This window comes from Drosophila virilis, chromosome 6 (assembly GCF_030788295.1).
Source record: "Drosophila virilis strain 15010-1051.87 chromosome 6, Dvir_AGI_RSII-ME, whole genome shotgun sequence".
In the NCBI taxonomy this organism is placed as follows: domain Eukaryota; kingdom Metazoa; phylum Arthropoda; class Insecta; order Diptera; family Drosophilidae; genus Drosophila; species Drosophila virilis.
This window is the reverse complement of record NC_091548.1, coordinates 1,448,451-1,463,984: the sequence shown is the minus strand read 5'-3', so window position 1 is coordinate 1,463,984 and position 15,534 is coordinate 1,448,451. Positions and strand designations below refer to the sequence as shown.

Genomic DNA, 15,534 nt, shown 5'->3' with positions numbered 1-15,534 from the left:
ATAAAATGAGCGAGAAGAGAAGTGCTGACGAGTTTACACAAGTATGCACTTATGTAACTAAGTAGTTCATATTTCATAGGTGAAATGGAAAGAGAGAAATGTTTGGCAAATTAGTAAGAATAAATTGAGTAAAACAGAATATAAGCTATATCTATAAATTTATATGTATATATAAATATATACAGGGAATCGTGTAAAGAACACATTTGTTACTCCATGCTCGAAGCTGTATATGGCCAGAGTTGATTTTACCTTATGTAATTGTTTTGCTTGTTGGGGTGCAACTTGCTCTTTAGCATCCTTTACGACGGGTTTCAAAACTACCCCAAGGAAGGACTCGTTTTGAATAGGTTCCTTGGTCATCAAGTTTCTGACTGAGGAACGACGTCGCTGCTTTATAATATCCATCAGAGATGGTTTTTCGGCCTGGGAGGTATATGGTACATTTTATTGCGTTTACAGTAAGTCTGTCCAATATTTATTTTTTATTTTTAGACATATTTTCTCATTCTTTTCAAATACACACGATTTTTTCAATGTATATTCGAAATTAATGGCGATTAAATACTTAAAAACGGTATGAATCATGAAGACATAACCGAATTTAAAAATATTTGGATTGACTTCTAATAGTTTTGTGAAAAATAATTTTTTCAGTTCCGAAAGTTAGCAATAATGATTATCATTGAGAGGTGAGAAATGGGTTTGTGATCTTACGATCGTTGATGCAAAGGAATTTTATCCTGCGTATTATAACATTTATGCATACTTTAGTTGAGCGAATGAATTGTACTTTATAATATCTTAGATCTTCTTGATAAACTAATGTGAGCTTACCTCTTCCGATTTATCCGTATTTTGCTTATCTTTCTGCGTTGCGTGTATTTTTCAATGTGTGTTGTTTTTTAAAAAGGTTGGTGGGGGAGGGGAAATAAAGGTGAAGGAAAACTTTAATATAATGGAATATACTTATTGACAAAACAATCGAGTTTGAAAAAATGTTAAATTTTGTTAGCCATTTATCTGATATTTGAACCTGACGCTACTTGCATTTAAATTGATTTATAAACTTTTGCAATACTTCTGAGGCTGGCGGAATGGATTTACCAGTTTTACCCACAATAAATCCATATGTATGCATTGTGTTGACAAACACTCAGAAAACTTACTTCTGGTTCGACAATCACAGGTTTCAGCGTAGCACCATCTCTTGTGTCCTCATCATCTGGCAATTTTCCTTTGCCTAACTTAATAGTTTTTGGTTCTTCGGCTGGTTGTTCTACTACTTCGGTTTTCTTTAATACGATCACGCATAATATACAGATGGATGAACATTTTAAATCCAGAAAAATTAGGATAAAGGATTGCAACACAATATTAACAATAATAAAATGTTTGTATGCATACGTAGACACTTATGCATGCAATTTAATTACATTTTACACCTTACCTTTGGCAAACCATTCTTTTGGGGAACTATCTCCGCTGGCTTTTTGGCCGTTTCCAATGCTGGCTTTTCCATTTTATTTGGTATTTCGAGCTCCCGAGCAAAATCTGATGGAGTAAAGTCGGACTTTTCGTACTTCTCAAGTGCTGGTCGCTCATAATCTGGAATTTCTGGAAGCTCCTCGTACTTTGGCTTAGCTTTTAGCTTTCCTTTAGCCTTTGGTTTAGCAGCTTCTGGTATAGGTTCTTCCTTTGGCTTTGCGATAGATGTTTTACGCAGCTTGGGCAGTTCTTCGGCTGGTTTTTGCTCTTCTACAGCCTATTTCGGGTAACACAAAGTACAACATTAGGACATGAACACAAATGGAGTTGTTATTGAACAGAAAAACATTTAATTGCTTGTAAGATTACCATATTTGCATATGCTATATAGAGAAGCTTGTTAGATAGACAGAAAGGTATATTAAGATATAGAAGATAGGCATATCTTATTCTTTCATATTTATAGACTTAGAGATCGATAGATTGTTAGATAGAATAATAGATATTCAGATAACATTATTAGCACAAAAACAGCTTTATATATAGTGTAGTATATAATTAAATATAGATAGATAGACAGATGACAGATAGAGAAGTAGATAGACAATTAGACTGATGTCATACATAGATAGATATAGATAACATTATTGGCACAAAAACATCGAATAAAAGGTATACATAGAAGTCGGTTAAATATAGACAGATAGACAGGTGATAAACAGAAAAGTAGAAAGATAGTTAGACTGATGCCATACATAGGCCAAAAAAATTCAAAGTCGTTTACAAGAAACAAGTTTCTTTCTTATTTGGATAGGAATGACAAGAAATAAGCAATGTCCTTAAACGACTTTTATTAAGATATAAAATACGAAAAGAAAGAAAGATCGCAGAAAGTATGTCAGCAATAGTTTTTAAGCGGTGTCCCTTTATTCATATCATCCCTCACCTTTGGAATTCGCCGCTTATCTGCCGGTTTCAGCTTGGGGATCTCTTCCTTAATAGCTTGTGGATTATTGTTGGCTTCAATTTTTTTACTCTCAACCTGCTGTGTCGGAATATATTTATATACATATATGCATAAAACTAGCCTTACGAATAGCCTGCAGTTTGTCTGCCATAATATATAACTTACGTATTAGAAATAATTAATTTATATTTTACCCTTTGAACAAATTAAATAGATTTCCCTGACAGTTTTTACACCAAAGTAGATATTTGTATTCCACTTTGTATGTAATACATACCTCTAAGGCCTTCTTATCGACCACAGATGAACGTCTTGATTCCGATACGTTTTCTTCAACCTTGTTAGCATAAAATTAATTGGAAAAAACAACAATATGCAGGTTCACACAGGGTAATTGTTTGTTGTTTAAGTGTTAAGTGTTCGTCTTACCGCAAATGAGGACCTCCTTGATACAGTTTTTGTATCTTCTTCAGATGTTTGCTCGTGGCTTTTGATTATTGACTTACGACGTGTCTCTGACTTTGATTCTTCTTTAACGGACACAATACTAGCCTAATGATAGAAATGATCAACAACAAAACGACATGAACATATACACAAATTTTGGGAACACAAAATTCTTAAGATTTATGACCTATAGACGATCGCCAAAAAAAGGTGTGACTTGCAAATATATATTAATATAAATAAGAAACCCTCCCGACTGACCGAAAGTTGAAATTCGGATAGATAAATTTAACCTCAACTTTAAATTCAATTTCAATATCAAACTTTTGTTTGTCCAATTATAACTATATAGCCAAGTTAGCGAAATTCAGTAATTGCAAATATTAAAATTTTTATATAAATAAATTAAAATTGGAATTCCAATCATATGCAGCGGCCCAAAGAAGTTAAAGTACTATTAATCCTTGCCCCAATAAATAAATAATTTTGGCCCCAAGCATTGTCTTTATCCAAGGAAATTCGAGTTAGGTAACTTACCCTGCGTTCAACCTTCTTTAAGCCAATCTGCTCTGCAGGTTCCTGGTATAAACGAAAATGAGAAAGAAAAATTAGTAATTTTATATATATATATATTTTTTTTTTTGGTATTTTGTTAGTTAGAGCTTAAACATTTCTTATCAATTGGCATGCGATTATCAGTAAAGTTAGATTTCTTTTGTGATTTTTGTTTGAGTGATGGTGGAGAATATCCTCTCTAGAAAAGCTTGTTTGTTTTATTTTCTGCAGGATATTTGTATCCTTACCTCTTGAGTATCTGGGCTAAGATTGTTATTGGTGCTAGGTTCATTAAATGCATCTGCATTGGGCTCTTTTGTTGTTGGTTTTTCGACAGTCTTAGCCTTGGCTTCCGATACTGACTTCCTTTTAACCGGCTTCTCTTCTTCTGGGACGACTTCCTCTACCGCTGTCTGTGGTTTCTCAACATTTTCTTTTTGTTGCTTAGGCTTCTTTTCCAAAGGTCTCTTTTCTTTTTTATTTTCGTCAGCCTTTGTAGATTTCTGTTCTAAAGGATTTTCTTCGTTTTTATCACCACTAGCCTTCTTCTTTTCAGTTTTCTTTTGCAAATTCTCTTCTACATCATTTTGTTTAATTTCCGCCTTTGCTTTCTCTTCAGAAGTTTTCTTATCCTCTTGTTTATTTGAAACTTCTTCATTTTGCTTCCCTTCTTCCATTATTTCTTCCTTCTTCTCTTCTTCATCAGCCTTTTTTTGTGTAGTAGTTATGTAGGTGTATTTTTGTTGTTATTAACAAGGATTTTCATATAAAAAATATGTTAATGTTAGTAAGGGAAAACGATAGAAGTCAACTTCAGACTAAAGCTGTCATTAACTTGCTTTATGTTATAAAAGTATAAATAATTTATTACGGATATAGACAATTAAAACTCGTATTTTTAACACAGCAACATATAATACAGTTTTAAGAGAATTTTACACTCATCTATAGACACACAGATAGAAGTAATAGAGTCCGAAACAAAAATAAATGGAGCCAGAAAAAGTCAGATAATCTATAAGCCACAAGCTTAATAATAAGATCCAGCTGAGGTTTAAATAAATACTGATTAGGCCCAAGATAGATAGTTGAAACAGTTTGAAGGTAAAAAGAATATTTCTATATCAGAGGATAGTGAGAGTTTGATAATAAGAAAATTTAGTTGAAAGAGAGATCATAAAGTTTTTTAATTAGAGCTTTTTTCAAACCTCATCATTCAAAACATGTCTCACGGGTGTCAACTTCACCCCAAAGATATTTTTTTCTTTCGATTCAGAAGCATTAACTGGGGGTTCCGATGTCTTTCGCGACTTTAGTTTAGGTATCTGGTAGATAGTTAATCCCGACTATGGGAAAAAAACAATAAAGCAAATTCATATACACATTAATATACATAATTGAAAAAAATATATATATATAGTCGCATGCTATTGTATTTTTGAGGTATGTCCACAGTTCATAACGATGACTGCTAATGGGCTTGAGATTGTATATGTGTATATAAATATGTGTATATGATCGAAAAATATTCAATTATTTTTATGTAAAACTGCATGCACAAGCTAAACAGTTCCAACAACGCTGCTGCTTTGAGAACTATTCCGTCTTCGAGTATTTGTTTGTGTTCAAATTTTGATGGATTTTCAACTAGGCAACTAGTTCGGCTTAGTAACTAGATTTATATATGGGATTAGACGCACTAACCGTTGGCTGAGTTTCGATGGTGCAGGTTGAGGATACCTTGGCTTGAACTTTGGGTGAACTATGTTCTTGGACGAGCAATTCTTGATGGTGTGCTTTCTGAACTTCTGAACTATAAGAAACATGTGTTTCGCTAACCTGCTGTTGTTCAGTTTGCTTAGTTTGTTGCACAATAAGCGTTGATTGCTGCTCTTGAATGTAAGCTTGTTCGTAGGAGGTGACACTAATTTGCTGATTAACAATCTGATTATTTTGGACCTTTAAAGATATTTGATTTGTTTGCTGCTCTCTTTCGGCTAAGTCTTCTTGTTGACTGATTTCTTTGGTTTTAGTTTTAGTTTTAGTTTCAATTACCTTTCGCTTCTTTTCAGCTTCTTCCTTCTCCTTGTCCTGTTCAGACTTTTCGTCCTTCTTTTTGTCCTTCTTTTCCACAGTTACCTTGCAGGTGGACTCATCCTTGCCGAGTTCATTTGACACAACGACCTTGTAATTTGAAGTGTGCTCAGATTTGGCACTACTAAATGTTAGCCTCGCCGTCGTGCCATCAAATGTTGTAGTTATATCTTTAGTCTCACGAATTAGGGTGCTACCCTTGTACCACTCCACCTTACACTTACGATCCGAATTCTTTAGGCTTATTATTAGCTCGAACGTCTTAGATTCCGTGACCTTTTGGTCAACCAGCTTGCGTGCGATGTCTGGCTTTGAGGGCTTACGTTCTTCTTCTGGAATGTCAACAAGATTGACGACCTGTGAAACAGCTTCACCCTTCTCGTTGCTAGCCACCAGTTTGTATGCGCCCTTGTCACTATCTTCAACCTCATTGATTTCGAGTTTGACAGCAAACTCGCCTTCCTTCGTTTTCTCAACAAGATAAACGTGGCGTTTGCTTTCCGCTACCGTATTTGTCTCTTTGTACCAGGTGCATTTGGGCTCAAATTTGGACACAACTACGCACTCAATGACAACAGTTCGCTTTTTAATGATCTTGATGATTTTTGGCTTGTCCTTGATAACAGGTACAACTGTAAGGTTAAAAATTAAATTAGTTTATGATAAAAAATAATTAAACTATTTCTATAATACTTACTTTCGATATTGAGCGTGAGGTTGGCGTTTAATTCGCCTAATGAGTTCTTGATGTTGCATTTGTAGAGACCTGAGTCTTCTAATTGCGGATCTATTAATTCCAATTTAATATAGTATTGATCGCCACGTTGTTCCATGAAAATTTTGAGTTTATTGCTCTCCTTGATAACCTCACCGTTGCGGAACCAAACGATGTCTGGCTTTGGATCTGCCTTAACTTTGCACTCCATAATGACGAGCTTACCATTATTTTCCGAAATAATGCGGGGCTTTTCAATGAATGTTGGTCCTTCCCCTTCGGGCTCGGGCTCAGCTTCAATGTTTAGATTCAGATTGGCGTTTGATTCGCCATATTCATTTTTCACATTACATCTGTAAGTGCCGCCATCGGTGGCGCCGGGATCCTAATAATCAAATCAATAATCATTAATCAATAATCAATAATCAAAACAAAATTAGAATATGTACTTAACTAAGTCGAGCTCAATAAAAAGATGAGAAAAGGTTAAGCATAAAAACCTTAAGATATATAAAGTATGGATTAATACCTTTATTTCAAGCGTCAGCTCATAGGTGTCCTCTGCGATGACAGTACTGTTTATTTTAATTTTTTTGCTTTTCTCCACTAAATCCTGTCCTCTGTACCATTTGACAGTGGGCTCCGGCTTAGCCTTGCATTTGCACTTCATAGTTATCAAAGTGCCCGTCTCATTTGGTATAATCCTCGGTTTCTCAATGAACGAGGGAGCAAAACCATTGGCGTCATTGGCGCCTATAGAAATAATTGTAATTTAATAGATATAATAGATATTATAAAATACTTATTCTATTTATATGGAACCACTTGGGAATATCGTTTGCAACCAAAAAAGTGGGTTAATCGAATCGACAATTTAATGCATGTAGGTTACTTATTTTTAGGAAAAATATCATAAGGTATAAGATTTACTAATTACACTGTTGTATGTACAGTCAAAACTCATTTTTTTTTAATAGAACGGAGCTAGGATTATTGTAAAGTTAGCTCATGGTTAGGTTCAGGATTTTTCTTAATTGTTTTTCTTATGCAATGCAAATTGTTAAATATGAATATATAGTTATGTGTATACATTGTTTATTTATTTATTATTGTTTGCAATGTTGATATGCAGCATATTAAGTACCTTTTTTTGTAAATATTTAACAGATAATATCATTAATAATATTATTTAATCAAGTTGGAAGCGGATGATGTCTATACTTATTTAGGTGTACGTGTGCTTGTAGGTGTACTATTAAATTACATGCTAGAAACGTAGTACACATAATTATACATAATTATATCTAAAGTCAGAGTACATCAATTGCATATATGCTATTTGGAAGTATATTCAGGATAATCCAATTGTGGACACAGTATTGTAATTGAGATGCGTTTGGTGCATGGTCTTGTTATGGTGGTACTTATAAATACTATTCGTATAAATGAAATACCTATACCTTGGAAATTAAGCGCTATATTCGCATTGCTTTCCCCAAACATATTTATAGCATTGCATCGATAGTTGCCGCCATCATCTTTTGTTGGGTATTGAATCTCGAGGGTTAGGACATAGCTATCTTTGGTTATGGCCTTGCGCGTCATTTTAGTTCTCTGGTTGTCTAAAATTTGCTTATCTGAGCAATACCACGTAATGTCCGGCACTGGATGGGCTTCCAGGATGCATTCCATTATCAAAATATCCTCCTCTTGACGTATTGTCGGCTTTTTGGGAAAACGTGGCGACTTACCATCGGGAATTCTGCGTAAACGGAAGCCATTGCGTTATATTTATTAGTGCATAAAATGTAGAAGTTTCGGTAGGTGAATGTATATGTAGTAATACATATGTTGGAAGCCTTACTTTTTTGAACCGCTTTCAAAATTTAAATTAATCGTTGCTACGCCCGAGCCATGTTTATTTTTCGCCTGGGCTCTATACTCTCCCTGGTCACTGGATACAACGCTGCTTATCTCTAGTCGCGCCATATGATAAAGTTTCTGATCCAATGTCAATGACATTTTATATCTTTTGCCTTCACTCAACACTGTCTCGCCATGGGACCTTTTTATGCGGTTGTACACAGAGGGAAATAGTTATTACTTATAGGCAATAGTATACATGCAGTTGTTGTAAGGCAAATCGTTAATCGTAAAACACATTTAATGTATCCCAGGTGCGGGGTCGTTTTTTTACAAAATTAAAAGGGTGCATGTATTCATTTATTGTGCTACGCTGATTTCACAGCTTGCCTTCCATAGAGACGGTCAAGATATTAAGAATTTTTAGTATATGGTCTACTTATGGGCTTTTAGCATTCCATTGCGTACCATGTAACCGTTGGTGTGGGGTCTCCAACGCATCTACATTCAAATGTAACATTTCCACCATCTTCACTTTGACGAATGACGGGTCGCTCGGTAAACGTAGGTTTTATTCCATCAGTGCTTTCGGGCACGGGAGCCTCGTCGCCTATGAAGTTTAAGTTTCTATGTTACACAAATCATCCAAATAATGTGTAAGTGCTTAATTTAAATATCTAATATATATATATATATATATGTGTTATATATATATATATATATATATATATATATATATATATATATATATATATATTTATATATATAAACTGTATAATGTGTAAGTGCTTAATTTAAATATCTAATATATATATATATATATATATATATATATATATATATATTTATATATATATATATATATATATATATATATATATTTATATATATAAACTGTACATAAAGATATACATAAGTAAGATACTTATGCTTTGTTTTAAAACACCACCGTTAGATCCAGTGCACACACAAATTTACTTTTATTTGACTGTGGTATACGATACTGGCCTCAATATTATAAGGAAGCTTATAAACAGATTGCATTAGTTTAATTGGCACATACATAACATGACTAATTCATAAGCCAAACGTAAATTTTTGGATAGCCTTAAATATATATATATATATTTTTATTGGGATATTGTTTTATAGATATTTTAACACACATTTAAATTTGAACACATTTTCAACTTGCCCATCAATCAATTGATTATTTTTTTATTATAATTTTCAAAAGTATTACTTATCAATTTTATTATGTTCTACGTTTCGGTTTTGATTATTTATCGTTATTGTAAGCGGCTTGTGAATGCATGAAATTTTTGATTTTTAATTGACGCGAAAAATTTCTGAAAAATTCACGGTTTTGTGTGTTTTGTACCAATATAAATATAAATTTTATTACTATACTCGGTTCACAACCTGGAAAAGGATTTTTTATCTTTCGCAAATATATTCCGTAGATATATCAGACCCCATAAAAATCAGCATCAACAGCGAGTTGATATAGTTTTGTCGGTCTTACCGTCCGTCCGTCTGTCTATTCTCGCACTCTCTTTACTGTTTTTACAGTCGAAAGGAACATGTCTACAAAGGTACCAACAGTTTTAATCTACCGCAAAAAAATTTATATTTTGCATTTCAGAGATGAAATCAGCAAACTTGACAGCCGAAATTCCAATATGTATGTATATTTTCTAATCACAGATTATTATTCACTGAGAGTTAATATAACTATATTTATCGGACTATAGTTGTTATAATGAGGAAGACTCTTGCCGACTGATGCAGGCTGAAATTAGAGTGTGAACAGAGTATTGCGAAGTCGGTTGCACCCGACTGCAACGTTATAAATTGTTTCTTATTTTGTTCGCAAAAATACAACATATTATACATACGTTAGTTAGCTATTAATTTATCATTTCAGAGCTAGACAAAAATATATTGCACAGACCAAAGTTAAACGAATTTTCTATATAAGTTAAGGCACAATGATCATGATAAAGCTTTGTTATAATAAAATAACGCAGAGTTTACGTAACTAAAAGTACAATATTGTTGTTATTTTTTTTTTAATTTAAACTTCGTAGATTGGTTAACACATATGTAATTAAAATATTATTTTAATAATTAATTGTTACATATAAAGTTAAAAAGACCAGGACTTACTATCAAAGTTGAGACTTATCGTTGCGTTACTTTCACCCAGCTCATTTTTTGCGTTCACTTTGTATTTTCCAGCATCCTCAACTGTAACATTTTGTATTTCAAGCGTTGCAAAATATGAGTGGACGTCTTTGTCAATGGTAAGCTGAAAAATATTTAAAATTTAAAATTAGGTAAAGTCAATGTGAAAACATCCCCGACCCCATAAAGTGTATACAGCGTACAGTGTACAACAGCCGAGTTGATATAGCCATGTCCGTATTTTCGTCCGCCTTTTGTTTCTATATAAACTTGTCTCTCAGTTTTAAATATATTGTCGCTAACCATTTACGGGCGTGATAACTGAGTTTCCAAGCCCAAGCAATTTTATTCAGACCATCATATTTGGAACTACGAGGAATAGAAATATTTACCCTGTGTCTCGGAGATTCCTGGACAGTCGTGCCGTTATGGAACCAAGTAATATTGGGTAAGGGATCTGCATTAACGCGGCATTCAAACAGAAGGCGTTTTCCATCCTCTTCTTGTCGTATGGCAGGTTTTTTCGCGAATGTCGGCGCGAAACCGTCGATTTGTCTATAACATATATAAAGTTAAAGTATACATTTTGACCAATAAGATGTTTAACGAATTACAAAATGGCGAACCATGCAGAACCATAACAAGCAAAAGTACGTTAGGACACGTCTGTAACAAAAAACCTATTGTAAACTTTCCCAGCGCTTTTTGTCTTAGTTATATATTCAGTAATATATATTGGGAAGTAATGGCATAACGTAAAGTGAGTAACTACTTTTATATACAATGAAATTTTTTATAAAACTGTTGAAAAACGTAGATATAAATATCTAATCTAACTTCCTCAACATTTTATCTAACAATACTTATGCTGAATAGTACCTTTAATTGAATACAGCTCGAATTTAGTCATATGTAAACAAACGCTAGACAGACAAAGTTAACATAGAGGTAGCTCAGTTTCTTAACTCACCTTAAGTCTTCTAGAAGTGAAAACTTGCCCACTTGTTAGAAAAAAGCATGTACATATCTCATTATTGAATTTGTTTAATTATTGAAATTTTCAAGCAGTAAGGTAGACAAATCAAATATTTACAAGCTATAAGAGTGTTTAAATCTCTAAGTTATATATTAAATATAATAATAAATCAGATCTCGTTAGCTTTGCCTCCGTCAAAAAAGACTCATAGCTAGCTAGATTTGGGAACTTAAAACGTTTTGTAGCGTAAGCATCAGTTAGGGCGATCAAAATAATAATGTTAAGGGAAAATAATTTGAATCTTTTCTTACTTTTCTTTGGGTTCATCAGCAGCTGAACAAAATGGCAAGAGCGTATAAATATATAAAAATATATTATTTCAAATGTTTACCAAATTGTGCGATATTTTAAGTACATATCTTTAGGGTTAAATGGCTTTTCCGTATGAAATGCAGTCAATATATATTATAGCTATATATTATTCAATATATAGTATATATAAGCGTATATTTGTCTTATCTTCGTTATCTTAATACTTAATTGCCACGAATTAGTGAAACCAATTTTATTCGATATACTTACGTGTGAAATTTAAATTAATTGACGCTGAAACTTCGCCCGATTTGTTCTTTGCTTTTACTTTGTAAAGTCCAGCATCCGTTTCAACTACATCGTCGAGCTCTAATACTACCGTAAACTTGTTGTCCCCGATGGGTTGAATTTTAAATTTGGTTCTGGCATCCTCTGTTAATTTGTTGTCACTACGAAACCACTCGATATCTGGCTTCGGGGACGACACTAGCTGACACTCAAATATCAACCGATTGCCGTCATCTTCTTGATGCAGTTGTGGCTTTTTCACAAAGCTGGGAGCGAAATCTTCAGCCACCCCCATGCTGAGAGGGATATCGTTTTTCGTCTTCAACGGCTCAGGCTCTTAAGGTCTGGGAAAATAAATGGGTAATATCTTCAGCAAAACTCTAAAACAAATCTATATACATTTTTTTTTATCAATTTGAAGAACAGAAGCAATATACTTGTCATAGCTGCTTGTTAATCTATTTCTATGCAAACATGTCTATTAATCACACCAATATTTTTTATAGAACTTGGCACTGACGATACGTTTTTATTGCTTATAGTACATATATGGCAACCGACCGAATTAAGTCATTATGACAAAAATCTAAACATTCCGGCAAAAATAAGTTTTTCTTATAACCAACTGTTTATACCGTGCGCCTATTGAAAATGGGGTAAATAGTATATTTGTATTGTGGTTTAAATCTGTATAGCCCATCTGCATGAACGTGTGGATTATAGAAAGGATTTTGGCTTATATTGGCAAATGCCAAGGATTTCAGTTTCACAAGTCTCTTGTCTTTTGGGGTTTACAGCCGGAGTGACCTTGATCTTTTTAAGGATGCCAATAAAAATTGGGGAGCCAAGCATTCATAAATGCAAAAAGCAAATTGTATACATTAAGGTAGCAACACCACTGCTAGTAACTTATATTTTTGTAATTTCCTATGACTTTCATGTTGTTCACGCAATAGTTTTAAAACAGATGACCAGCAATTATATACCGAAATAATGGGCTGGACCGATTCGGTCGAAATATACATATATAAGCTTCTAATAGAATGAGCTAATGAGCTACTTTAACCCCCAATCATGGTAACTAAAGGCATCATAGATAATACTGCTATATTTGATAGATAATGCTTGATGAAGTGAATACTTATGTCTTTTTATACCCTGAACCCATTAAAAATTGGTATAAGGGTATATTGTATTTGTGCAAAATCCAAATGTATGTAACAGGCAGAAGGAAGCATCTCCGACCCCATAAGGTATATATATTCTTGATCAGCATCAATAGCCGAGGTGATCTAGCAATGTCCGTCTGTTTGTCTGTCCGTCTGTCTGTATGTATGAACGCAAGGATCTCAGCACCTATAAGAGCTAGAGACTTGAAATTTTAGATGTAGGTGCTCCTAGTGCCCGCGCAGATCGAGTTTGTTTCCGATAATCGATAACTTACTCCGTTTCCAAGCAATCGATAACCTGTTTTTGGGCAATTTTGGTAAATAACAAGAGCTGGAGTCACCAAACATGACATATAACTTCTAAAATAGAATATATATATATATATATATATATATATATTTGATGTTTGAAGAGGAGGATTCAGGGTATCCCCTAGTCGGGAGCTCCCGACTAGAACCTCTTACTTGTTTTACTTATTTTATTTTAAATTTATTTATAAATTGTGTTTATATTGGCCAAGCATAACTACATGCATACACATTTGTTTACTTGTTCATATAATAGTCGTAATACTACGGACATAGATACAAGTATTGGGATATTATAGTGTGCATATGCAGATTCTAGATAGATCCATAATATATGTATGTAAATATGTACACACATACATAAAGCGACAGTTGGAACAGTGCACACGACTCATCGATATTTTGGAAGATGGAAATTTGATCGCTTTCCTCTCTGTCGGCACTAATTTCTAATGGAAAAAAATTCCCACAGAAAATTTGAATGTGTTGCTCGTTTATTTTTAGTCTTTAATAGTCACCGTTTGTGTATATATATATATATATATATATATATATATATATATGTATGTAGGTATGTATGAAGGTATGTATGAATGTATGTATGTATGTATATATTTATACATATGTGTGCATACATGCATGTCGTATGCATGCATGAATATAAGATCTATATTATTGTGTTTGCTTGAAAATGAGCATCTGTACATACTTACGTATGTACAACCTATTTGATGAGTTAGTAACCACACGTATCCTATTATCACTGGTGTGTACGTATGTATGAATATATTTCTATAGATGTAAGCATGTATGCGAGATATTTTTCTACGGGTACTCTCCTATGTACTTGTTAAATTCATCTTTTTGTGTATACATGCATGAGTATGCATGTGCACACAAACATACATTCTTGTATGAGTGTTAAGAAAATAGTGTATGGTATATACATATACACAAAGTAGATATTTATGAACATCCACATTCACATTTTAAATACGGTTCATGATAGAAGCAATATATGTTTGTACATGTGCTTGTACAAATACATACATACATCTATGCATACTCATTGGTATCCGATTTTCTATGCCTTTAGCACTGGCAAAGTAATTTTTCATGGGTGTTATATGCATACAGATACAGAAACATGTGTGGGAATCAGCTTAACACGTCTATGCATAAATAAATGTTGCTTTTTTATTATTTATATTTTTATAAAACGCTGCAAGTGTATGCAAACATACATACGATAGTAATATGTAATGTACACAAGCGTAACGATTGATATTTTTGTTTCAAATCACTGTGGGATATTAATTCAAGTGAGCCATTTCTATTTTTATACCCGACAACCGTTACACAATTCCACGAATAGTCTCAGCTATATGCATGAAGTATGTACATACACATATGTAGGAATATACACACATTTATATTTAGACATACTACATATGAATTTAAGAATTTATAATGTGCTTTTTCCATTTGTTTAATTGCAGACTTCACATTTCTGGCGTTTATGATAACCATTGCAATGATTATTCCTTGTTGATAAATATACATATGTATATCTACATATATATATATATATATATATACATATGTATGTATATATACATATACGTATATAATCTTATTAGAAATATTTCAATTGAATTTTATTCACTTTCACTTTACATAACAAAACTGATCCATATTTGAGTATTTACTTATGTATACACATACATATATAGTGCAATTAGATGGGTACGTACAACTAGACTACAGACTAACACAGTGCAGCCCACAGCAAGAAAATTATCCTTCTGCGGAAACGAAGCGAACTCCACGAGTGTTGATCTATTACTGTTTCTTATGAACTGATCTCTAGGAGAATAAGCATAAGTGCAGACATCAGACATTATTTTGCCATTCTAGCTTTCGTCATCAATTCACTTCCCTCTCTCTATCTCACGCTCTTCCTCTCTCTCTCTCTCTCTCTTGTTCTCTTCATTGATGTTATTTCTCATTTTTGTGGAATTTGTTGCGCTTTGAAGCTTTTCTATACGAGCACGACATAACCTAATGATTCTTAAGAAAATTGAAACAAATAACATTAAAATAATTCAGCAGCAGTTCTGCAACATATTTTAAAAATGGCTAGAACCTAAGTTAAGCCGCACAT

The 15,534-nt window shown here is 33.3% G+C and overlaps 1 protein-coding gene across 27 annotated transcripts in view; it reads right to left on the bottom strand.

Moving 5' to 3' along the window:
• bt (projectin protein bent) overlaps window positions 1-15,225 on the bottom strand; it is a 55,186-nt gene extending 39,961 nt beyond the window's left edge. For 10 of the 27 annotated variants that reach the window (XM_015168558.3, XM_070210668.1, XM_070210685.1 and 7 more), the window contains exons 1-20: window positions 15,125-15,225; window positions 11,875-12,236; window positions 11,287-11,317; window positions 10,709-10,871; window positions 10,299-10,440; window positions 8,598-8,739; window positions 8,131-8,331; window positions 7,727-8,028; window positions 6,796-7,019; window positions 6,249-6,651; window positions 5,162-6,183; window positions 4,666-4,803; window positions 3,440-3,481; window positions 2,885-3,007; window positions 2,733-2,792; window positions 2,435-2,533; window positions 1,451-1,765; window positions 1,170-1,295; window positions 838-870; window positions 253-426 (exon numbers count right to left, since the gene is read on the bottom strand). In XM_015168558.3, the coding sequence (XP_015024044.1) occupies window positions 253-426; window positions 838-870; window positions 1,170-1,295; window positions 1,451-1,765; window positions 2,435-2,533; window positions 2,733-2,792; window positions 2,885-3,007; window positions 3,440-3,481; window positions 4,666-4,803; window positions 5,162-6,183; window positions 6,249-6,651; window positions 6,796-7,019; window positions 7,727-8,028; window positions 8,131-8,331; window positions 8,598-8,739; window positions 10,299-10,440; window positions 10,709-10,871; window positions 11,287-11,317; window positions 11,875-12,187 (4,053 nt within the window). In that variant the 5' untranslated portion in view covers window positions 12,188-12,236; window positions 15,125-15,225. Of the gene's footprint in view, window positions 1-252; window positions 427-837; window positions 871-1,169; window positions 1,296-1,450; window positions 1,766-2,434; window positions 2,534-2,732; window positions 2,793-2,884; window positions 3,008-3,439; window positions 3,482-3,705; window positions 4,165-4,665; window positions 4,804-5,161; window positions 6,184-6,248; window positions 6,652-6,795; window positions 7,020-7,726; window positions 8,029-8,130; window positions 8,332-8,597; window positions 8,740-10,298; window positions 10,441-10,708; window positions 10,872-11,286; window positions 11,318-11,603; window positions 11,626-11,874; window positions 12,237-15,124 lie in introns of all 27 variants that reach the window. The other 17 variants (XM_070210675.1, XM_070210676.1, XM_070210671.1 and 14 more) reach the window with 16 other exon arrangements.
• Window positions 15,226-15,534: the final 309 nt, after the last annotated feature.